Genomic DNA, 24,626 nt, shown 5'->3' with positions numbered 1-24,626 from the left:
GGCTCTCACTGAGCCATTGCAGCCAGCAGTAGGCATTGGGTTGCTAAGAGCAACCTGTCCTGCTGAGCCCCTCTCAGCACCTTTCCCCTGCCCCAGCTTTCTCTTGCACCAGGTTACACCAATGTTGAATAATTTTTTACATAACATTTTTCACATTGAGACAGCCCTCAGTGTCTACATATAAAGATTTTGAACAGAAAAAAAATATTGAAATATTTTGCCTCTGCACTGAACAAAAGAGGACTTGTTTTTTTGGTTTGTTCTTTTAAGTGAAACCATATGAAAGAAGGACTCTAAAAGAATTCAAGGAAGCTGAAGATGGGTTTGAGGAAGAGGATGTAAAAGCTGTTGAACAGTTTAGGTGTAGGAAGATGTTACTGGAGCAGCCACGTAAGGGAGCGCGCAGCCCTTGTCAGCGCCCCGCCCTAGGTGCTGGGGCAGAGATGGCTGCGCCCCCGCGTGCTGCAGCCAGGGGCGCCCTCGTGGGGGCAAACCATTCCTTGACGCGGGGGGGCAGACAGTTGGGTCCTACGGCGAGAACGACGCTGCCACTGCCTTTATGAGCAAATGGATCCGCCCGACGGCAGTTGGGATCCCGGGAGCGGCCGCTGCGGGCGGGAGCGGTGCCATGCAGGTGAGCGGGGCCGGGGCCGGGGCCGGGGCGCTGGAAGGGCTGAGAGGAGCCCGGGTGGGCACGTGCCGAGGTCCGGCTGGAGATTCCCGGGTGCATGCCCGTGACTAGGGACGCGTGCAGGCACGCAGGTGTGTGCAGGTGAATGACGTGCACGGGGCAGGTCATCATACCTGCACCACGTGTGCCCTAGATCTCGGGTTCATGGGCTGCCTGCAGCCTCTGCTTGCGCTGCACCTGCTTCCCGGCCTACCGTCACGCGGAGCCCCCCAGGACAGGTTCACCTGGTGGCGCCTGCTCGTGCCCAGGCTCCGCATGGGTCTCAGTGCCTGGTTGAGAACCGCTCTGTTACATCGTGTCATATTATGTCCCGGTTGGTATTTTATACCAGAGTGGAAAAATAAAGAAACTGTTCTTGTTCAGAAACAATATAGAAATAAGTCTGTTTTTTTTTGCTTTGTTTCATGATTTCCAAACAGGATCCAAATGAAGATACAGAATGGAATGATATATTAAGAGATTTTGGGATTCTGCCTCCAAAAGTTGAGCCAAAAGATGAAACCGAAGAAATGACTTTGCGCTTACAGAAAGAAGCAGAAGGCAAGTAACGTTTGACCCTTAACGCCATTCATAAAGTAATGAAGATCTGACACATCTCATGACAGAAATTCATTTTTAAAAGAGTATTTTGGTTATTTTATTTGGTCTTGTGTTATTTTTCAGTGAGCTATTTTTAAAATGGCGCATTAAAAAAGAATATTGTATTGAAGAAAGTAAGAGAATAATAGCATCATAAATTTTGCAGTAGAGTCGGTAACATGCACCATGGTATATATCAGGGGTTTTCAACCTTTTTTGGTTGGTGTACCCCCATCAGCCAGTCGAGAATCAGGAAGTCCGATCAGTGCGCGGCAGGTGGTCCCCCGTGCACAGCAGCAAAACTGGAAGTGCCCCCTGCTTCTCCGCACCACTACCACATACCCCCTGGGAGCTTCCCAAGTACCTCCAGGGGTATGCCTATCCCTGGTTGACACCCCCCTAGTATATAACATGAAAAATCAACCATTTACCTTTGCATGGTCTGTTTGAGGTTTTGGTGCCTCATGAAGTAAATTTGCCATGTAGCCATTTCCTGCGACAAATTGAGCACGTGAAAATGATCAAAGTAGTAATTTTTATATTTACTGGATGCATCTACATGTATGCTTTACTGCAGAGTTGACTAATTAGTTCCACAGTAAGGTATCACCATCTACACAAGCATCCTTATGAGGGTGCAGTAAATTAATTCATTCCATTGTAGGATAGTACTGTCCAGGACAAGTATTATCCTATGGTAGAGTTACCTAGTACGCCATAATGCGTGTGTAGACAGTGACCAGGGCTGGCTGGGGCATGATGGTGCGACAGTGAGGGGGCTGCCTGCTGGCTAGCCCCACACTGAAGCACCTTTGTGCCCCAGCCTGCCCCTCTGCAGCATGTTGTGCCAGGGTGTAGGAGCTCCAGGTTGGCAGGCTGACCCCCCAGCTTAGTAAGCTGCGGTCTTGGGCGCACATGTAAACCTTGCGCCCCGGACCAATAAACTCCAGTGTGACCTGTGCTGGAGTTTATTCCTACATTCTAATTACACATGTAGGTGCACCCACTCATACTTGCCATCTTTTTCTTGCATCAGGTTACATTGATGTTGACCAACAAATTCTTAGATGAGATGTAACATTTTTCACATTGAGATGGCTCTTAGTGTCTTCATATAAAGATTTTGCACAGAAGAAATATTGAAATATTCTGTTTCTGCAGTGAGCAAAAGCACTAATTTTTTTTATTCTTTTAAGTGAAACCGTATGAAAGAATGACTCTAAATGAATTAGAGGAAGCTGAAGATGAGTTTGATGAAGATGATATGAAAGCTGTTGAAAAGTATAGGTATACTAAGATGTTACTTGCCATATTAACAATATAAATTGTTCTGTAAGTGTACGTCCATCTGATTCCCACTGTAGGTGAACATACATCTTGGGCTTGTGAACTTGGAATTTTTTTAATATCTGTGTTTGTAGGGGCTACCTGTATGTCCTGTACCTCTTCAGGTTCCTGCTTGAAGACATTAAAGGGTGGAGCAGCCATAATATTCCCTAAATTCCATTTCATTGCCTGTAGCAGACACATAGAACTTGAACGGTGTCCAATTCACTATCACACTATGACCCAAACTCTTTCCATGAATTTAGTTATTCTTGGGGTTAGATGATTCCTTCCCCCTCTCACCGTTAACAAATGGGGACATAATATGTGTATGTTCTGATTTGGACATAAAAATATGCATTTATCACTCCTCTTCTTCCTGGACCTGGAATCTGAAAGACATCAGATTCAAACCATACCTCTTGGACCAATGAATAAAAGGAACATCAGGTGCAAGAAAGGAATGACTGCCCTATGTAAAGTTGTACATTTAAGGTGGAATAATCGCACACATCACCACAGATTAGGGAATGACTGGCCAGACTGCGTTACTGTGGGAGTTATAAACTGCAAAACAATCCAATAGCTTTCAGGAGGTTTGTTAACAAGAGTGTACCTGGCAGGGGAGACACCATGATCAATCAGGTGGTTTTCCCAGGGTAATTGTCTCTGATATGTCCTCCATAGGAGGTCTATATTGAGCAGATTCTTTTTGGTATTGGGTGGTGGAACCGGAGCGTGCTCCATCCACTCCATGCATTGACCTGGTATTGCAGTGCTTCCAGGACCGGTGCAAAAAAACAGGGGAAAAAAAAAAAAAAGTCATCTGCAAATCAAGTGCAGTGATTCTTCTACTTTGTTCAGTTCTTGTGAAACCTCACATGGAGTAGTGTCCAGTTTTTGGCACAACAATTCAAGAAAGATTTGTCCAAATCTGAGTCCAGAGGAGAGCAACAAAATGATTACAGATTTGAAATCATGATTATAACAGGACTGCACAACTTCTTTGTGGCTAGAGCCTGTAGGCACATGATATGCAAGTGCCCCTTCCTGCTCTGCTCCATTGCACTACCCTGGTGCCTCAGGTCTCCTGAGTCCTCCTTCAGCTATGTGGGCTATGCTCTGCTTTCCCCAGAGATAGGGGCAAGCAGCAGAAGGTGGAAGAGTGAGGGGAAGGCTGGAAACTCCAGCAGGAGAGTAATGGAAAGGGCACAACTCAAACCAGAGAGATGGGCCACCAGTTGGATAGTCTTGCTTTGTAAGAAAAGGTTAGAAGAACTGGGATTATTTATTCTGGGGAAGAAAAGACAGAGGAGGGAAATCAGTGGCAACACGTAGAGAGTGCATGGGAATGCACATGCATCCCCTGAGAGCACCGGTGCACCCCCTGACTGACCACACTCACCACTTAAGCGATGGATGGGGGGGCAGGCAGGAGTGCTGGTGCTCCCCCTGCAAGTGCTGGCAGATCGCTGCAGTCGTTCCCAGAAGCGACCATGGTCATTCCCGGTCATTGGGACTGGTCAGAGGGGTGGGGGGCAAATGACACCCCTGACTAAGGCAGCACCAGTCGCCCATGGGGGAAATGGTAACTGTCTTCAAATACCTGAAAGGTATTTTTAAAAGGATGGCAGTAGATAATTCTTGAAGGTTTCAGGGGACAGAACAAGACACAGCTGCCTTAAATTACAAGGGAAATATAGGCTGGATATTAAAAGAACTTTTTAACTAAGCATTGGAATATATTACCTGAAAAGGTTGTGCAGTCTCCATTCTTAGATGTTTTAAAGTACAGGGTAGGCAAACACTTGTCTGAAATAATTTAGGAATGATCCAGCGGGGTATTGAACTAGAAGAGATCTGGAGGTCCCTTTTAGTCCTGTTTTTTTCTTATTGTAGGACAGGGAGTTCTGCATCTAAATTTTGACACATTATGGTATATAAACATGTACATACAGAATACTGTGCATAGAACGTTTAACTTTTTTAAAAAGAAAACCAGCTTAAAATAAAGGTTTGGCTTATTTCAGTACTTTTTCATAGAACTTAATTTCACCATATATTTTCATAGATGAAGACTGCCATCTGCTGATTTTTCATTCGAATTTTCATTAGTTTTACTAAATAGTAAAACATCAACATCTGGCTTTCTTCAGTAGAAATAAGTTTGTTTTTAAAATCAGAAACACAATTTGGGCTTTTTATTTAATTTGAAAGTTGTATTAAAAATAGTTTATTTTTGAATTAGGCAACAGCGCTTACAAGAATGGAAATCTCTTCAGAAAAGACAAAAATATGGGGAGCTGAGAGAAATTTCTGGAGACCAGTACATTAAAGAAGTTACAAATGCTCCAAAGGATGTGTGGGTTATAATTCATCTATATAGATCAAGGTAATGACTAGGATTATATTTTTTGAAAACTCTTATTCATTTAAGATTCTAATGCACTTCAATTTAGAGTATTGAAAGTAGCAAGAAGAAGAAAAAATGGCACATACAGAAAAGACTGGTGGAAAGGTGCTAGTTTCCTATATCCCAATTTAGGAATAATCTTGGAAAATGTTTCCCTGTTAATGCAGTACACAGGTTGTATTCACTTTCTACTTATGTGGAACTAATGCAAAAGAACTCTCTGGCCACTTGCCTTTTTCATATATGAATTGAATCCATACCAGACTTGATAGAATTTAGTAAATTCATATTGAGAAGTAGATCTCCCCTTTCCATGCTGTAGAGCAGTAGCTCCTTTGCAGTGCTCCTTGAGAGCTCATTTTTCAGGGTTTTGCCTCCCTCTTCTCTCACTGCAAAAGGAAAAGGATCTTTTATGAATGTTAAGGAGGGTCTGGGATTTCCCTAATTTAAGTATTCTAGAACTGGGGTGGGTAATTTATTTCAGCTGGAGGGCCACTTACTGAGTTTTGGGGACCTGTCAAGGGCCACATCCATCTTTTTTCTCTCTGTCATCTTCCTTTCTCTTTTGTCTGTCTCTCCTCTGCTGTCCCTCTGTCTGTCTCTCTGTCTCCTCTCTCCTCTTTTGTCTTTCTCTCTGTCTTTGTCTCTCTCATCTCTGTCTCTCTCCCCCTCCTCTTTCCCCTCCTTCCAGAACCTCCTGGATTTGTAGTGTGCTGCAGCAGGTGGGCAGCAACATTGCCACTGCTGGTATGTTCAGGAGCCCAAACACAGAACCTGGTAATGGCATCTATAGGTGATATCAGTGCTGTCCTGGCATGGTAGAAGCTCTTGCCCAGAGCCCCAAACTGGAACCTGCCAGAGGCATCAGCTGTGGACTCAGGCAGGAGCTGCTGCTGCACCAGATGGGCAGTGGTGTCAGCTGTGGGCACAGCCAGCAGGTTCCGGAGCCCTGACACAGCTGATGCTGCTGCCTGCCTGGCACAGCAGAAGCTCCTGCCTTGGTGCTCAGCTGATGCCTCTGGCAAGTTCTAGGTCAGAGTTCTGGGCAGGAGCTTCCACTGTACTAGGAGGGTGGCAACATCAGTTGTGTATGGTGCTGGCAGGTTCCACCTTGGGCTTCTGAACCTACCAGCGGTGTCCGCAACTGCTGCTGCTGCCTGCCGGCTGTGGCAGAAGCCTTGCCTGGGTCCACAGCTCATGCATGATGCTGCTGGACAGAACAGTCCTGCCTGGCAGCTGGAGAAGCCAGCCACCTGTGGGACAGATACAATTAGTTGGTGGCCATCCACCCATTGGCCGGATCTGGCCTGCAGGCTGTATTTTGTCCACCCCTGTTTAAAAGATTTCCAGTGATAGAAACAGTTGCAGGATGTTTCAGTGGTAAGATCAAATAACTCTCATGTTTAGCTCCATATATTAGCAATTCTTTCCCCTTATTTAAACAGTGCTGAGGAAGAATTTGAAATTTAGCCCCCTTTTTTGAGACAGGACATTTTTAAGGACATTGGGACAGTTTCTCCAGTTCTTTCAGTTGCCAGGAACCAACTTGTCTTTCCAGGAGCAGATAAAACCAGATATCTGTTAACCAGATAGAAATAAAACTTTCAGGTGTAAGGCTTTTCATACTACCATAAAAATACCTGGAAGGATTTTTGAGAAATGTTTAGGTTCCTTGGGGTCTGTGCTCTTGTCTTACATGCTTCCTAGTAACACTATTTTCCCACCCTTCATGTCAGAACCTACAAAAAGGAGGTACCTTTGTAAGGGGCTCTGTCTCTAAGGTGGCACTTTGGTGGCCACCCCAAGCCTGTTCTGCACTCTTGTCACCAGCAGGGTACTGCCCTGTCTTTGCCTGCCATCTCTTGATGTCAATTAATATAGATGTGGGAGGCATCCCTTAGAGTCCCAGAATGACACTTTGGGTGCTCCATTCCACCCTGCTCATCAGAGGCCAGACAGAGGGGTCCCAATCTTTCACTGGTTATGATTCCTAGTAGGCTGCCTGGCCTGTGGACCCTTGTCAGCCCATCTGAGTCTGTGGGGCCTTGTACCCCAACCTTCCAGTCTGTCTGCATTGCCCATGCTCTCTAGCCACCCCAGACAGTCACTCCCAGGACTTCAGGAGCCTGATTTTGGATGCCTAGGAATATCCCTGCAGGGGAATTCCCATGGTAGGCAGGATTAGGCCCCTGGGCCCCTGGGAGCACCTGCCCAGTGTTCCTCTGCTGGCAGCAGTGTGCATCAGGAAACCTCTGGCACGGGATTTCTTGGGCATCCATATTGTTCTGCCATGTCCTGACTTGGGACATGTTCCCACGTTCCCCTGTTTGTAGAGGTATGTCCTGGGAATACTCTGGCAGGGGATCCCCCATGTGCGCGTAGTCCCAACTCAGGTTCGCCCATTTGCAGTTGTCTCACAGGATCGGGCTTCTGAAGCCCCGGGAGCGGCAGAAGCTAGATCCCGCAGAACAACAGGTAACATCTGAGTCATCCAGTAAGACATATGAGTTCTGCTGCAACATATTCCAGAAGAGCTGAGCATGCTCCAAGGATGGCATCTGTTTAGAACTTTAGTCTGAAAGTCAGCATGTAGAAATCCTAAATAATACGGGTTCACAGGTTGAAGTCCATCAAAGCAATCTTCTGTCCCATCAAAGCCACCACGCATCTACCTCAGAACAGGTTCAAGAGCATATCTGGTTTACTATTTGAGATAAGTCAAAACCAGGTGTCATAAAGTATGTCTCATTCTTCTCAGGAATTTGGCTATGTGCAGTTGACTAACAGCACATGCCAAAGTCATCTTCAGAGCATCTAAGCCTGGGCAATATTAGTTTATGTTCCCACAGACATCAGCTGGATACATTTCTGTACAGGCAGTCCTTGGACTTACAACACAATTGGTTCCTGAAAACCGTGTCTTAAGTCGAAATGTTGGAACCAGTCTTTTCATAAGAAACAATGTTATAAATGGGGGATTGAACTAAGGCCCGATACCCTATTTTCACCAAAAATACCCCAGAATTTTGTACTTGATCAATCATAGATGAGTAATATAGCTACATTAATGTATTTCTATTGTAAATAGCAATCATTGATTTGGAAGAACTTCTTCGAGGTGACTTTGCTGGACTTTTTGAAAGGCTCTTGGACTTTTTGAAGGGTTCGTGGCTGGACTCTTCTCAGGAGTCTTAGCTGCAGGTTTTTCTGGAGTCTTGTCTGCTTTCTTAAAGAAAGTGTCCTAGGAAGTTTGGATAGATGTTCTCCAGGGAGATAAGCGATGCAGCAAACGTTTTTGCTGGCGTGACATCTCATCATATCAAGCATTGTAAAGTCAAAACTGACATCATAAAGTTGAAACAGTGTCAATTTATAAATGTTGTAAGTGCAAAACGTTGTAACTCAAAATGTTAGTCGAGGACTGCCTATATACGCTTCCATTGACCTTCTTACTGCAGGGTTGCTAGTTCCTTTAAAGAAGGTTAGCTCTTTCACAAAGCAGATATACATCAACTGAACCTTATTAGGATGGTGGGATAGCTCTTGAGACTAACAAAGAGTGACAGGAAGCAGGAGCTGCTGAATAGTTAAATATCTGTCTATGGAAGACAGGCAGGAGCTGAAAGAGTTGTGCAGGAATTTCCTGGATTAGGCTTCTAGCAGGGATTTGGTGATTGTTCCTTAAGGAGCACTGCAGGTATTTCCTGAAAAAGGCTGTGGGAGCAGCAGAGTTTATGTGAAAACTTTCCTGAAGTAGAGCTGGGGGACTGAAGAAGGCTTAAACTTGAGAAAACAAAAGGAAATTTAGTTTACTGACTCCCTCACACTAAAGAACTGAATCTAGAAGCTTGAAAGAGGCTCTGAGTAGAAGATCAAAATAATTTTCCTGATGCTTTTATGTAGAAGAGGGTTCATAGCCAGGAGATGAGAAGAAATCCTTGCCTACTGATTTCTCTAACTTAGAAAGCTCTAGCCAGAAAGAGTAGCAGAAGACTAGAGAGAACCATTAGGTGTTTGTTTGCTAACCATCCAAAGAGTTTCTGCACATCTAGATAACTCCTCCCTGAAATAGTAGAAAAAGCCCCAAAATGTGTGCAAAGTGTTTTTTTGCATATCCCCTCATGTTCAAAATTATAGTAACAGAGGATTTGCTATTTGGAAGGGTACACTTACAGAATACCTGCAAGCACAAGACTTCTCTCTGCTGCAGGAAACTTGGATGCGTGAAACTCAGAGCAGCAGTTAGATCTTGGAAGACATTTCTGCTTCGTTCTCAAGGCCTTTTAGTTCAAATAATGACTGACAAAATAACCATAGTGTTATTTATTAAACAAATGTGTTATATATTAAACAAATGGGAGTGACGGGTGGGGAGGTGAAGTCTTCATTGTTATGTTGAGATGTAACGGGATGTGGAACTGGTGCATTCAACAATGAAACCTGCAACATACCTATTGGCTGGGGAACACCCTTCCCAACAACACAGTGGCTGAAAGGGATCTTGGAGTTATTGTTGACTCCAGGATGAACATGAGCTGCCAATGCGAGGAAGCAGTCAGTAGGGCTAACTGCACCTTGTTGTGCATCTATAGATGCATCAAAAGGTCTAGGGAGGTGATCCTTCCCCTCTATGCAGCACTGGTCAGGCCGCAGTTGGAGTACTGCGTCCAGTTCTGGGCACTGCACTTTAAGAGGGATGTGGCTAATCTTGAGAGGGTCCAGAGGAAGGCCACTCGCATGGTCAGGGGGCAGCAGGCCAGGCCCTATGAAGATAGACTAAAGGACCTGAATCCATTCAGCCTCCACAAGAGAAGACTCAGAGGGGATCTGGTGGCCATCTATAAACTCACCAGGGGGGACCAGTGGAAAATAGGTGAGGCTCTGTTCCCCTGGGCACCACCTGGGTTAACAAGGAATAACAGCCACAGATTGATTGATAGCAGGTTCAGGCTTGATATCAGGAGGCATTACTTTACAGTTAGGGCTGCCAGGCTCTGGAATGGGTTCCCAAGGGAGGTGGTGCTCTCCCTACCTTGGGGGTCTTCAAGAGGAGGCTGGATAAATATCTGGCTCCGGTATTATGATCCCAGCACTCGTTCCTGCCCAGGGCAGGGAGTAGGACTTGATGACCTGTTCAGGTCCCTTCTGACCCTAGAAACTATTAAATGAATTCCTCTCATGGTTTACAGAAGAGCATGTATCTTGAATGGGAGAACAAATATATGAGGTTTTCCTTGGTGAGATGTTTGGCTGGGGTTTGTGTGGACAACTTTTGTGACAGGAAGTGGCATGTCTTTCGTTTGAGATGGGGTATCAGCCCAGGTTCCCTCCTGCACACCTTTCTGATTTTTGTGGATAAGTGCTGTACCACAGATTTCAAGAATCTTGTATAAGACCCAAATTTGAGTTGAGCCTATGAACATTTTAATTAACATACTTTATTTTTAAAATATAAGTGCAGCTTCTGGTTTGCTTTTTAAATATTATTATTAGAGAAAATTAGGACCTTATCCATATTAGTTCCCTAACTTAGGGCAAGGAAGTAGCTGCTATGAGAGAATATATGATGAGCATATGTGCAGTGTAGATTTTCAGCTAGTTTGAGATGACTTTATACTGATTGTAGATCTTAAGTCCATTACCTAAAGCAGAACGTTGGTATTGGTCTTCCTGGCATGAACTTCACACATCCTGTTTTCTGTATTTTGGGAAGAACATCTGCATGTGGTTACCCTAGCGGATTTTGCAATACAATGGTCATTTGTGATGGTATCTTTATAGTGACCTAATTCCTAAAGGTGGCCTGGTTCTTTTACTGTGGAGAGTATTGATTATGCAGACTGGATGCACTTTGCTTGTTCTGTTTGGCCTCAGATCTACCTGTATGGTCCCTGGTTCAGAATAAGTGTGTGTGGGGGAAAACCCTGTAAAAAGAAAAAGTATGTTGATTTTTTTTGGAAGCTCTTTCAGCTTTCATTTACAAGATCTGAGACTATATATCTCACCCTTTCCTGGAGAGGCCATTCAGAAGAAGAGGTAAAAAATTCAGGCTTGGTCAGACTGGCACGGTCAATATCTTCTGCTAACCACGAGATTCTGTGTATGTTACGAGGTCCAACCAATCCTCTGTCACTTGGATCTAGGTGAAGACAGTTGCATGAGTTTAAAATACATTAGAGATTTCAGGAAATGGAGTAGAAGTTTGAGTTCTTCATTTTTGTTTTTACTGGTGGGGAGATATGTCTGTGTTCTGCTTGAAAGGAAATGGTGATACTAATTCTTTAAGAATTAACACTACCCCTCCTTCCCAGCTTCTTGCAAGAAATAAGATAAATTCTCCTGGGTTAAAAAGACTTACCTAAAAGCTGCAACTATAATGCTATAAATGTAAACTCTGTGTTAAGTCTGTAGGAAGATTTTTTTGTAGAGCGTGAAGGATGGGGGAATAAGAATCCTATTAGTCAACCTGCAACAACAGTGAGACTTGAGAAAAAGTACTAGATTGTGAATTGTAAGGAAGCCACTTTGACACTGTACTTCCTTAAGTAAAACCAAGGCAAGAATTATTGTCTTGCTTTGGGTAATCATGCCTGACAAGGACCTAAAACCAGAAGAGACACTCATGCCCTTCATCTGCTGCTCTCTCTCCTGTATTGACAAGAGCACTCTAGCCAGTGTTTTAAGTGAAAAGGAAACTGGTTTTTCATTGTGTTGTCTGCTTACTAGGTAAAATTCAAAGTATTTTCTTTTTAGTGTTAACCTTATAACTCAATGAAATTACTTGTATTAATATAGTGGCGTAATAATTTGTATCTTATGTTCTGTTGATTCATCTGTGCATTATTCAGTGTTATGAAATGATATTAGATTAGATCAGAAATCTGTATATTTAATTTTTATTTTGCTTGGTCATCTCTCTACTGAAATCCATAAAAAGTTTGCAGGACTGGTTTATTCTGCCAAATTTCTGTGTGATCATGTTACATGAAAAGAAATTTAAGGTAAATTTGCAAGACACTTAGTTCCACTTCAGAATTGGTATCTAAGTCCCTGTTGTAAAGTCAAGGAGGCTCTGGTGGGCTTGAAATAATTGCACCAAGGTAGCTGAGATAATTTTGATTCCCTGACATGCAGGCCTGTCGCAGGGCAGTTAAGTGCCCTGCGCCTAAAATGGAAGTGACCCGTGAGAGACCCCTAGTGGTGAGAAGGGGGAGGCCCAGCTGCCAGTCACCAGGGCAGCACAGGTGCGGGTTGCGGAGACAACCAATTTGATCAGCTGACCAGAAGGTGGCAGGGCCTGGCCTATATAAACAAACCAGGTTGAGACCAGGAGTTCAGTTCCCCGCTAGCAGCTGAGGAAGAAGGAGCTTTGCTGGGAGTAGGCAGAGTAGAGAAGCCTGATGGTCTGAGCAACTTCTGCATGACGATACTGGGTGGAGGAAACCCTGGTAGGGATATGATGGATGGTTAGCCAGTTGGCTTGGAATTTATGTTGTAACACAGGAGTGTGAGTTTTCTGTTTTGTAGTTGTGTAAAACCGGAGGACTGGGTGAGGCTATAGGGGTTGGAGGAGGCCTCATAGGGGCTCCGCGGTAGCATGGAGACCCAGCGCTGGAGAGGGCACCGCGTTTTGGGGTGTGTCAACCTTGGCCCCAGTGTGGGCAGTGTCATGAGGGAAAAGCCCCAGTGCAGGCGCAGGCGAGAAGCCCCAGTGGGGTGCAAGACCTGAGAAGGGGGTCTGGGAGGCCAGGCATGGCTACGGCCACCTGAGCCTCGGTGAGAAGCCCCAGTGGGGCGCAAGACCTGAGAAGGTCTGGGGGCCAGGCACGGCTACGGCTACCTGAGCCTCGATTGTGAGCACAGAGAAAGGCCCCAGTGCGGGCGTGAGCACAGAGAAAGGCCCCAGTGCGGGCAGCAGCTGCAGGACAAGCCAGAGAGCGCCTGTGAGGGCACGGGGAATGGAGAAAGATGAGCTAGAGGACCCATGAGGGCACAGGTGACTGTAGGACCCACGCGTAGCCCCAGGGACTATAGTACACAGTGTTATCGAAGGCAGGGCACCGTGCCAAAGGGGGTAAAAAGGCAGCCTCCCTTTACCAATAATTAACATCAAAGAAGTGGTGGGTGAAATAGAGAGGGTGTATTTGAAACCAATTTGGCATGGTAAGGGCGCGCTAGGGGAGTTCACAGCTCCCCTAGGTCGTGCCCTGTCACAAGGCCTTATATCTTATTTTGGACGTGCTGACACAACAAAAAAAATATTTCGCCAGGACACAGAATTCTTCCATATCATGGTCTGGGCTAGGATGGATATCAGCAGGGATCTGGGTTGTCTCTTTGCCATGGAAAAAAAATGGATTTTGTCCTTTAAAGGGGAAAAACGTGAATTTTCTCTTAAAGGGGAAAAACCTAGTGTGGAGTTTCTCTTTTAAAGAGGAAAAATGTGGCGTGGATTTTCTCCTTTAAAGGGCAAAAATATGAGAAATGGTAGGTTTCCCCTTGCAGGCTGCCGGAGCCTGCTAGGGGCTGCTTGGGGGTGGGGAGAGCAGGAGGAGGGCAATCAGGCAGGGGACGTCACATGCATGTGTGTACACAAACATGCACATGGCAGCCAGGCAGGGTAGAGCAGCTCTTGCAAATCCCCACAGGTAAGTCTACGGGAGAGGCAGATTGAAATCCTCATGGTGAGGGATGGGGTGGGTCAGGACTGGGACTGGGACTGGTGGCGCATGGTGCCCAGGCCTGGGGCACAGGATGGAGCCACAGACAGCTTGTCTGGGGGGCAGTGAGGGGGCTGGCTTTCTGCTACTACCTGCACTCCTGGGAAGGGGAGCATGGTGGGGGCATAGCCCCCACTAGACTTGTGTGTGGGTGGATGGGTGTGGGCTGCCTGCTGCAGGCTCGGGGCTTCCTGCCCTGCTGACCTCTCCCTAGGGCCTCCTGAGCCTAGTTGTTGGGACCTGGCACAGGAGAGTGAAGCAGGGCTGGGAGACTTGGTACTGCCGCTGCCACCAGAAGCCCAGCACCAGCTGTGCTGCCATGTCAAGCCATCCCTTGCCCATCTGGCAGCAGTGAGGATGATGATGTGGAGTTGTGCCCCCCACTGTTGCCAGGTTGGCAGAGGGTGCCTCACCATGACAATGTGGCTGGTACAAGTCTTCCAGCCAGTGGCAGTGGCAACCAGGTCCCTGGCCTTTCTCTGCTCCCTCGCACCAGGTCCTGCCTGCTGTGCTGTGCTGTGGAGGCCCTAGGGGGAGGGCAGCAAGGCAGGGAGCCCACAACCCACTGTATGGCGACCCATTTGTCCCTCATGGGCTCTGCTCTGGTTACAGCAGGCGCTGCCTTCTGCAAGCAGCAGCTGGGAATCAGGTGCTGCTGGAGTGGGGCAAGGGTCTGTGGGCCCTGGCCCTGTTTCTATAGCCCTAGCTGCTGGGGGGAGCAGAGGGCTGCAGGTCACAAGTGAGGGGCACCAGCAGGGCTTTGGGGGGGTGGGGGATGTTGGTTGGGAGTGGCAGGGATGGTGGCTGCAGGTCGGGAGCAAGGGGCACTAGTAGGGCTGGGGGGATGAAGGGCTATGGGTTGGGAGTGAGGGGCAATCGAATAGGTAGGGGCAAGGCATCAGCATATCAGGACTGCTCAGTGCCACAAAGCAGTGGGGGGGACAGTTGTAGCTGGACGTGTGTCCTGGTGAGCAAAGTGGGGAGGGGTAGTGCTGATTTTCCATGATTAAAAAAACAAAATCAAACACCAAAATATATAGGTATTTAGAGTTTATATTATTATCATGATTGAGGCACTATTAGGCTTCCAAATTGCTTTATGATTGTAAATATATCAATACAACATTGTGTTTCGCTGATACATATATGTACTAGCCAGTTGCCCATCAAGAATGACAGGGATGGGGAGCGGGCGGGGATGGAGCCCTGGCTTCCCCCCCCCCTCCTTCTGGGCTCACTCCCCCCTACCCTACTGGTGGTTGGGTTCTAGGCCCACTCCCCCCATCCCCACCACAGTGGCAGGGGGAGGGAAGGAGTGAGTCTGGGCCCAATGTGGGGGAGGACCGGCCTGAGGGTGGGGAGAAGCTGGACCACTGTGGCAAAGCGTGGGAAGCAGCAGGCCCAGGCCGACACAGCGGCAGCAGGGGAATGGGAGGAGCAGGCTCGGGGCTGATGTGGTGAAGTGGGGATAAGGGAGGAGTGGGTCCAGGATCTACATGGGGGAAGAGGCCTGCTCCTCCTATCCCCCAGCTGCTGCTGCATTGGGCTGCGTCAGGCTGAGCCCGCTGATTTCCCCCCGTGATTTTCCTGTTTCCCGTGTTGGGCCCACACCCCCCGCATGTTGGGCCCGTTCCCCCTGCAGTGGCAGCAGTGGGGGAAGGGGAGGAGTGGGCCCAGGCTCGATGTGGGGGAGAAGGTGGGCTGCTGCAGCAGGAGGAGCAGCGGGCCCAGGCTGACCCGGCAGTGGCTGGCAGCATGGCAGGAGAGTGCTCGGAGCCGACGCAGTCACGGGTGGGGTGGGGCAGGAATGGGATTGGGCCAGGGCGGGGAGGAGGTCTGTTCCTCCCCTCCTCCAGCCGCTGCTGCATTGGGCCAGGCCCGCTGCTCCCTCCCCCCGCTGCTGCGGCAGGCTGGCTTTTTCCCCCCCTTGAGCCCAGTCCCACTCCTCCCCATCCCCCGCTCTCCCCTGCGTTGGCCCCAAGCCCACTCTGCCCTTTCCCTGCATCGCTGCCAGATTGGCCTGGGCCTGCTGCTCCCTCCGCTGCAGCAACCTGGCTTCTCTGCACCCTTGGGCCCTGTCCTCCCTCGCATCAGGCCTGGGCACACTCCTCCCCTCCGGCCACCACTGCTGCTGCTGTGGCGCGCCTGCTCTTCCCCATTGCCATTGCGTCATGCTGCGTTGGACCCTGCAGGCAGTGGTGACAGAAGGGGGGAGGGGAGGGCTGAGGCCAGGGCGGGTGGCCCAGCCCCCTCACCCCGTGCCATCCAAACCCCTCTGCCCCCTGTGCCACCACTGCCGTCACCTGTAAGGAGCATGGGGGGGTGGCCTCATCTCCCCCAGTCTATCCTCACCACCTGCAGGGAGAAGGGGGGGACAGGGCCAGCACTGCTGGCTTTGCCCCTCCTGTTCCATCTACTCTCTTGCCCCTGGCTCCAGGGAGCAGGGTGGGTAGGGGGGCGAGGCCAGCTGCACTGGACTTGCCCCCACCCTCTGCCCGCTGTGTCCCCACCATCAAGGTGGAGCTCTATCACCGCCAGCTCCTGTTTGAATGCTTGTTTGTACTCTGATTGGCTGTTTGTCAGCCAGTCAGAGTGTGAATAAATTATAATACTTTGAATTTTACCTAGTGCTTAATTGCAGTGGCCATTTTAGAGCTCTGGCCACCCATATAAACAGGGCATTTTGCTGCTGGCTGGAGGCACAGCAACATCACCTGGTGGCGAGGCTTCATGGAACACTCTGGAGGTAAGGGAGGAGCTGTAGCGGATGGTCAGGAGGCTCCTGGTCCTGGGCATGACCTAAAACTGCACCGTACTGGGAGCGGGTGGCCTGGTGGGGCTCTCAGTGGTGCAGGAGCCCCCAGGAAATGCCAGGCCAGTTATTACCCTGGTGAAAGGAGGGCCGGGGAACCTTAACCCCAGCTCCCACAACTGGGTGGGTCATCCACTAATAGGGCCAGAAGGTGGACCCAAGAGCAAGAGTGTGGCTAGAGGCTTGGAGGCCTGATTTTAGAGTACCCTTGACTGGTCAATGCTGGGGCCAGGAGTAGAGCAGTCAAAAGGGCCAGGGGCCCACTGCAAGGGACGCCCAGAGCTGAGGGCCTGGGCTTCCGACTGGCTTTGGCCACACAGGCCCTGGCCTTGCTTCGAAAGGTCCTGGGGGGACCATGCCCGAGAGGGGAAATGATTAAGGAGCTAGGCAGCCCTGAATGAGGGCAGGGTAGGCTGCCTGAATGGAGGGATCCAAGAGGGATTCTGGGGCCCAGTGTGGGGGCCAGTGATGATAAGAACAGTGGATGCCATCTGTGAGGCATGGGCTGCAGTGTAGGGGAGGTACGGAGCCACAGACAGCACCCTTAGCTTCGGGGCAAGAAATGGGCAGCCTCCTGCTTAATTAGCAACTATTAATTAACAAGTTGGGGTGAGAAGGTGGGCGGTTAGCTCAGAAACAGGTGGGTGGGCCACAAGGAAATCAGCGCAGCAAAGTTCCCCTGTTACACAAGGCAACTGGCTTTCTGTTATTTGTGAATTCTTACCTGCAGGGAAGTATCTGAATCAATTAGCTCAGTAACCAGGAGTTGTCATCTACATGCCTTACCCCTCCTGTTGATGAACATATATTTTCTTACGTGGAAAATATTGTGACAGCAGCAGGGGGCATGGGAGGGCCATGAAAATGGGCTGCTTAGTCTGCTGGCTTTGTTGGGTGGGTTTGCTCAAGCGAGATAAGGCTCATAAGGGACATACTGGGACTGATGGATGCTGAGTGGGTGCAATATCAATTAGAAACACTAGACATTTATAAGTCAGTAGGACTGGATGGACGTCATCCAAGAATGCTGAAGGAGCTGGCTGAGGTCATCACGGAACCCCTGGCAAAGCTCTTTCAGAATTTGTGGTGCACTGGGGAAATCCCTGACTACTGGAAAAGGGCCAACATTATGCCCATCTTCAAGAAGGGGGAGAGGGATGACCCAGGCAACTAAAGGCCAACAAGCTTCACCTCCATCCCAGGGCAAATCTTGGAAACACTCATTAAAGAATTTATGTGTGATACACTTGCAGAAGGTAAAATTCTGAATGACAGCCAGCATGCCTTTGTTGTGGGGAAGTCTTGTCATGCCAGTCTCATCTCCTTCTACAATCAGGTCTCTCGCCACCTGGACACAGGTGACGTGGTAGACGTTATATACCTAGACTTTCAAAAGGCTTTTGATCTAGTATCCCACAATATCCTTGTGGGAAAACTGGAAAATTGTAAGCTCATCTGCTCAACAGTTCAGTGGGTGGGAAACTGGATACATGGCAGGACCCAGAGAATTCTCATGAACAGATCCGTGTTGTCCTGGTGCGAAGTGGCCAGTGGTGTTCCTCAGAGGTCCATGCTTGGTCAGTGCTTTTCAACATATTTATCAATGATTTGGATGGGAGAGTGAAAACCTCGCTGGCCAAGTTTGTGGATGACACCAAGTTATGGGGCAGTGTGGTCATGCCAGATAATAGGTTGCAGATACAGGTGGACCTGGACAGCCTCGAGAGTTGGTCAGACTAGAACTAGATGAAGTTTAACACTTCCAAGTGTAAGGTACTCCATCTGGGGGGCAAACAACCCTCAGCATACATATAGGTTCGGCGACATCTTGACTTGCACCATGGCCAAAAGAGACCTAGGTGTAATGATTGACCATTGTATGAATATGAGCCATCAGTGTGAGGTGGTGGTCAGCAGGGCAAACAACATGCTGGCATGCATCAACTGATACATCTTATGTAAAACTAAGGAAATGATACTTCCACTGTACTCCGCACTAGTGAGACAGCAGTTGGAGTACTGTGACCAGTTCTGGGTGCTGCACTTCAATAAGGACATGGAAAAACTTGAGAGGGTCCAAAGAAGAGCCACCTGTATGATCAGGGACTTGCAAGGTAAGCCATACGAGGAAAGGCCGATGGACCTGGGCCTCTTTAGCCTAAAGGAGAGAAGGTTGAGAGGGGACTTGATAGTGTCTTACTGCTATATCAGAGGAGTGCATCAAGAGCTCGGTGAACAGCTGTTTACTAGGGCACCCCCAGGGAAGACCAGGACCAATGGATATAATAAACTGCTGGAAGGCCACTTCATGCTCAATATGAGGAAAAACTCCTTCACAGGGTGTCCAGATTGTGGAATAAACTCCTTTCAGAGGCAGTGCAGTCACAGCCAGTTGGGCACAGTTTTCAAGAGGAGACTAGACAGTCACAAGTCACCTTTCTGGGGTCACCTAACCCCAGTTGTCTTCCTGCTTAGAGCAGTGGGGGCTGGACTTGATCTAAAAGATGCCTTCCAGCCCCTAACAATCTATGAATCTATGCTCCCTAAGGAGCTCTTCAGTCAATCCTCCCTACTCAAACCTTGTTAAATCTTTAAACTGCATACAAATAGACAAACAAACAAAAAAAACCTGATACCCTGTCATGAGCACTTGAAGGGGAACCCCCTTGGCTCTGACTCCCAGCACAGCAGCCTGGCACACAGGCAAATCTAGGATTTTGAAAGGGGAGTATAGATGGTGTGGTGCATCATCGTACATATAACACAGTATACATTTTTCTCCAGATAAAACTAGAAACTTTGCTAATATGGTAGGGGGCTAGGGTTATATTATTCAGTTGAATAATGTCAAAACAAAAACAAATATAACTTTATTGGGATGTGCATTCATTTTCTATATTATGTACCTTGTCATGTATCCACAGGTGCATCTCAAGTAGGTCCAAAGAGGTGATCCTCCCCCTCTATGCGGCACTGGTCAGGCCGCAACTGGAGTATTGCGTCCAGTTCTGGGCGCCGCACTTCAAGAGGGATGTGGACAGCATTGAGAGGGTCCAGAGGAGGGCCACTCGCATGATCAGGGGACAGCAGGGCAGGCCCTATGAGGAGAGGCTGCGGGACCTGAACCTGTTCAGCCTCCAAAAGAGAAGGCTGAGGGGGATCTTGTGGCCTGTTATAAATTAGTCAGGGGGGATCAGTGGGCATTGGGGGAGTCACTGTTCCCCCGTGCACTGCCAGGAGTGACAAGGAATAACGGTCACAAGCTGGCAGAGGGCAGGTTTAGGCTAGATGTCAGGAAGCACTACTTCACGGTCTAGGATCTGGAACCAACTTCCAAGAGAGGTGGTCCTGGCTCCTACCCTGGGGGTTTTTAAGAGGAGGTTGGATGAACATCTTGCTGAGGTCGTTTGACCCCAGTATTATTTCCTGCCATGGCGGGGGGTCGGACTAGATGATCTACTCAGGTCCCTTCCGACCCTAGAAACTATGAAACTATGAAACTATAAAGAAACCACAATAAAGTAGGCAAAAAGCAGTCACATTTTTAGTTGCAGAATTTTTAGTTTGGAGTTGGTGAACTCCAAACCCTATTGGCACACTAACCTTATACATTTATATGTCCATATATGTCTTATGATGCAAAACAATCAGGTTGACACAACATCTATCCTAGTAGATTTATTTTTCTGTGTTTTCTTCCTAAGCTACACTTTTTTTAAGAGGCAAAGATCAGCATTCAGGATATAAGACTGGAACTGGTATTCTGTTTGTAGAGGACTAATCTTTCAGATCTAACCCAGACTATATTTGTCACAATTGAGAAGGTTGAAAAGAAAACTTATAATTAACACAAGGACTATTTTTATATGGATATAGTAGACTGTGCACAGGCATTTTATGATGTGGCCAACATAGCTTCTTGTGCCCGCCTCTGCTCTACTGTGTGCTCCCGTGCCGCCTTCACCCAGGCAGTTGACCATGCTTGCCAGGGACCCATATTTGGGCCCCGGAGGGCGCCTTGGCTGTCTTCATAGTGACCCCCTAACTCTCCTGCCACGACTTTGAATGGTCCATCAGTGGAGGAGGTCTCCCTTGACGGTGCCTCCTGGGCCATCACGAGTCTCGGGAGTTCACAGGGCTCCAGCCTCCCCTACACCCCGGCTGTACGCCACCCTTAGAGACAGACCTCTGAGTCTGTTCACAGCTAGCCCTGCTGGTGTTTTTCCTGTCCTTGGTGTTACCTCTTGCTGGCGACCACCCAGGGCCCTGGTCAAGCTCCCGTGAGGGTCTGGGAAACTCTTGGCTTTCAGGCTCATCTTTGCTGGTGCCCTTAATGACCGCTGATGGTAGGCCCAGTGCATTCTGGCGGGGTTCCTCCCCCTCCCCGTTCACGGGGCCTGTGCCACCCTTGCCTGGCGCTACAGGCTTTGTTGATCCACCTTCTTCCAGGGGATCAAAGTAGACGTGCCCCTGAAAGGGAACCACTGCCAATACCCGGATCCTATACCCCTTCTCCCAAAACACCCAATGTGAAGGAAAGAAACAAGGCTACCACCACGACTACTAGTGAAATGTGACCTAACGGAAAGAAGGGCGGGGGGATCGCCTCAATGAAATCTCCGTACCCCCTTAATTCCCCTAACTCCCTCTGGCTAGGGCCCCCTCTGGGCCAGTACTTGTGCCTCACCCAATTGGGGTCTCTCACTATTTCTCTCTCCCTTTCTCCCTGCGTTCGTCTCTGTTTGGGGCGGCGGACCCATTGCCCCTTATTGGGGCTCTCACGCCAGCTCCCTTTACCCTACCGGTCTACTTCAGCTCGGGGTTCCCTACTGCTGTCGCTGCTGCAGCCGGTGTCCCTGCCGATTTTCCTGCCGGCATCTCCAACACCCCCACTGGTCCTTGGCTCAGGGATCCTCTGCCACTCCCACTGTTTCCACCGTTGCTGTTGCTGCTGCCTTTGCCGGCCTCCCTGCCAGCGTCTCTGATCCCCACCCGTCTTCTCCGGCTCGGGGATCCCCTGCTGTCCTCGCTGCTTCCACCTCCACTGCTGCCGCCGCTGTTGCCACTGTCAGCTGCTGGCTGCCAGCCACAGTGGCTGGAAGCCTTCTGCCCAGCGGTTCCCCACTGGCTCGCTGGGCCTCGGTGGCCTTCCCGCGCTTTCGTGGCCCTCTTTCATTTCCGCCAAGTGGCGTGTCCTCATGACGTCACCCAGCCCCAGCTGTATATGGGCACAGCTTACAAATCTTATCTTTCTCGCTCTGGGCTTCCTTGCTCCTCCCGGCCCCTGGAACAGGTAAGTTGTTTTTCCCTTTTTTTTCTTTGGTTAGGGGTTTGCCTCTGGATGAGGCTTCCTCCCTTTCTGGTCCTGTGCCCCGGCACACTCCTCAACCATTCTTTCACAGCTCATTCCACCTGACTTCAGATAGCTCTGCAGTATCTGCAAAGAATTTTTCCATCATGGCCATAGAAAGCAAGCACTTGGGAATCTGCTCAAACATTGTAACATAGTCTATTGCTGAAGCTTCTAGATCATATACTGTGCTCCATTCTCTTGTTTCTTCATTTCCAACTTGCAGCCATCATTGCAGTGGTGTACCATTTACTAATTTCACAAAAAGAATATTTTGAAAAAAAATGATTTGCCTCTTGTAAATTGAGTTCTTTGAGATGTATTATTCATATGCACATTCCACAACTCATCCTATGCTTCCTCTTCTTTTTTTGGAGTTATAGGTGAGTGGGATTCCATAGTGAAGAAGGAAGGGAGTAGTATTTGGTTAGTTTCGCCCCTTTGTGCCACTGGAGCAGGTTGTGAGGGTATTTGAGGCAGCTGAATGATCAGAACAGAAAATGCCATTGAGAAGACTGATTTGAAAACTTGTGGCATATAAATACAATAAGTGAAATATAAATCTAGACAACGACAATAACAACAATATATTGAACACATATATATCTCAAAAGGCTCAGAATGGCTTACAATAACACACAAGATAAAAAAACAAACTTTAAAACTTGACCCTATCTGCTCCCGTTTCCATGCTTGTTACCTTGGGATGCTCATACACATGACAAAATAGTCCTTTTAAGCAGTTTAATTACACTTTTATATACACTTTCTTTAAGAAAGCAGATAAGACTCCAGAAAAAACAGCCAGGACTCCTGAGAAGACTCCAGCCAAGAACCCTTCAAAATGTCCATCAAAGTCTCCTCAAAAAAGTCCTTCCAAATCAATGTGATTGCTATTTACAATAGAAATACATTAACGTAGCCATATCACTTATCTATATGCTGAGTTATTTTTGGTGAAAATAGGGTATTGGGCCTTGGTTCAGAAACCAATCCCCCATTTATAACATTGTTTCCCATGGGAGAATTGGTTCTGAGTTGCAACGTTTCGACTTAAGATGTGGTTTTCAGGAACCAGTTGTGTCATAAGTCTGAGGACTGCCTATATTATGTTTCAGTTTTGTCACACTGCCACACATGTACAGCTTATTTCAATTTAAATGATTTTGTTACGTAGCAAAGTAAAACACATCCGATGTGTTTTAGTTTGCTACATAACACATTTTAGCACTAGATCCAGAGAAGGCAGTGGAAGGCATGAGGTGCTGGAAGCCCAAGCGTGCTCAGGGAAGCTCGGGTTTGGCAGGCTTCCAACGCACCATGCACCATCCCCGCCGCCTTCTCCAGCTACTAGCACACCAAGTTGCCTTCCTGCTGCCTTCCTGCGCTGCCCCAGGGGCAAGCCAGCCTGTTGCTGGGTGGTCCCATGTGGTAAGAATGCGGCAGGGATGGTGCGTGGGGTGCTAGAAGCCCGCCAAGTCTGAGCTTCCCTAAGCTTGTCTGGGCTTCCAGCACCCTGTGCACTGTTGGACTGGGCTGGGTGCTGCCTGCAACCTGGGCCATCACCCATGCAGCTAGCACGATATCTGGGGATGTCGCTGCCATGGAGGGAAGTACTGGGTCCCCTTGCAGCTCAGGGACTGTGTGACCCAGCAGCATCTTGCAAGCACAGGCTCTGCCAGCAGCTCACCCTCTGGCCATGGGAGATGCGGGCAGGCTCTGGGAGGAAAAAAGAAATAGATCAGGCCCCCTACTGCTTTTTTTTTGGCGGAGCCTGCCTGCATGTTGGGGGTCCAGTCCCTCCTTCTGCAGCAACAGTGCCCTTTGGGGCCACCAGAGCAGGGTGTTAGTGGGTTGGTGCTGCCTGGGGGGGCGTCACCACCGTGAAGGGAAGGACCAGACCCCCTGCAGCTTGGGGCCTGCCACAGCTCATCCCCCAGCTGTGGAAGAGGTAGGCAGGCTCCAGGGGGAAAAAAGGATTGGGCCCCACGCTTTTTTTTTTTTTTTTCCTGGTGGAGCCTGCCCACAGCCAGTGGGGTGAGCTGCTGGTGGGCCATCACTGTTCTGTAATAGATGGAAGTCCCTAAATTAAAACAGTGGGTTTTTAATCGACACAAAAACCCACTGTTTCAATTTAGGGAGAACTAAACCCCTATCATGTGTACAAATGGCCTTGGAGAACAAACCCTCCATCCCATCCCAACTATGCCTCCCAACTTCTATTCACACCTATGTATAAAAATCTATCCCACTACCCTGCACCCATATCTCAACTCATTCAAATTAAAATACAGTAAATAACTTTTATCATTCTTTAAGTCAAAAACTAGTTTTTGTAAAGTATGATCTTAACCTGTTTTGATAGAACAGGAGCTTCTAAAGATCAAAAGGTTGATTGTTGAAGAATACTTCTCAACTGCTTTATGAATACATACAGTTACCCTATGTGTAACATGCTGCACATTCAAATTAGCGTGTGATGCAAATGAGTTACAAAGACAGTCTGCATTTAACAAGTAACATTTTTGAGGTTGGAGTGCCATTTTTGCGGCTCGTTATTGGGTGATTGCTTGAATGATACAATTAACATGTTAATCGTAAATTTTAAAAAATGTTCATCTACCAGTGGCCTCTATAAGATTTAAGAAATAAATAGGGAAGGGAAAAAAACAAACTTGTAATATCTAATTTAGAAATATCTAACTCTCACACACACACACACACACACACACACA

General features: G+C 48.1%; 1 protein-coding gene across 1 annotated transcript in view; it reads left to right on the top strand.

Annotated features, from left to right (window-relative positions):
• Positions 1 to 608: 608 nt before the first annotated feature.
• PDCL2 (phosducin like 2) overlaps positions 609 to 24,626 on the top strand; it is a 35,342-nt gene continuing 11,324 nt past the window's right edge. The window contains exons 1-4 of the mRNA XM_019553475.1: positions 609 to 634; positions 1,111 to 1,231; positions 2,467 to 2,557; positions 4,845 to 4,988. Of these exons, the coding sequence (XP_019409020.1) occupies positions 629 to 634; positions 1,111 to 1,231; positions 2,467 to 2,557; positions 4,845 to 4,988 (362 nt within the window). The 5' untranslated portion in view covers positions 609 to 628. The remainder of the gene's footprint in view (positions 635 to 1,110; positions 1,232 to 2,466; positions 2,558 to 4,844; positions 4,989 to 24,626) is intronic.

Source organism: Crocodylus porosus, unplaced genomic scaffold (genome assembly GCF_001723895.1).
Source record: "Crocodylus porosus isolate Cpor-Errol unplaced genomic scaffold, CroPor_comp1, whole genome shotgun sequence".
NCBI classification, from domain to species: domain Eukaryota; kingdom Metazoa; phylum Chordata; order Crocodylia; family Crocodylidae; genus Crocodylus; species Crocodylus porosus.
This window is presented reverse-complemented; position numbering and strand designations above follow the sequence as displayed.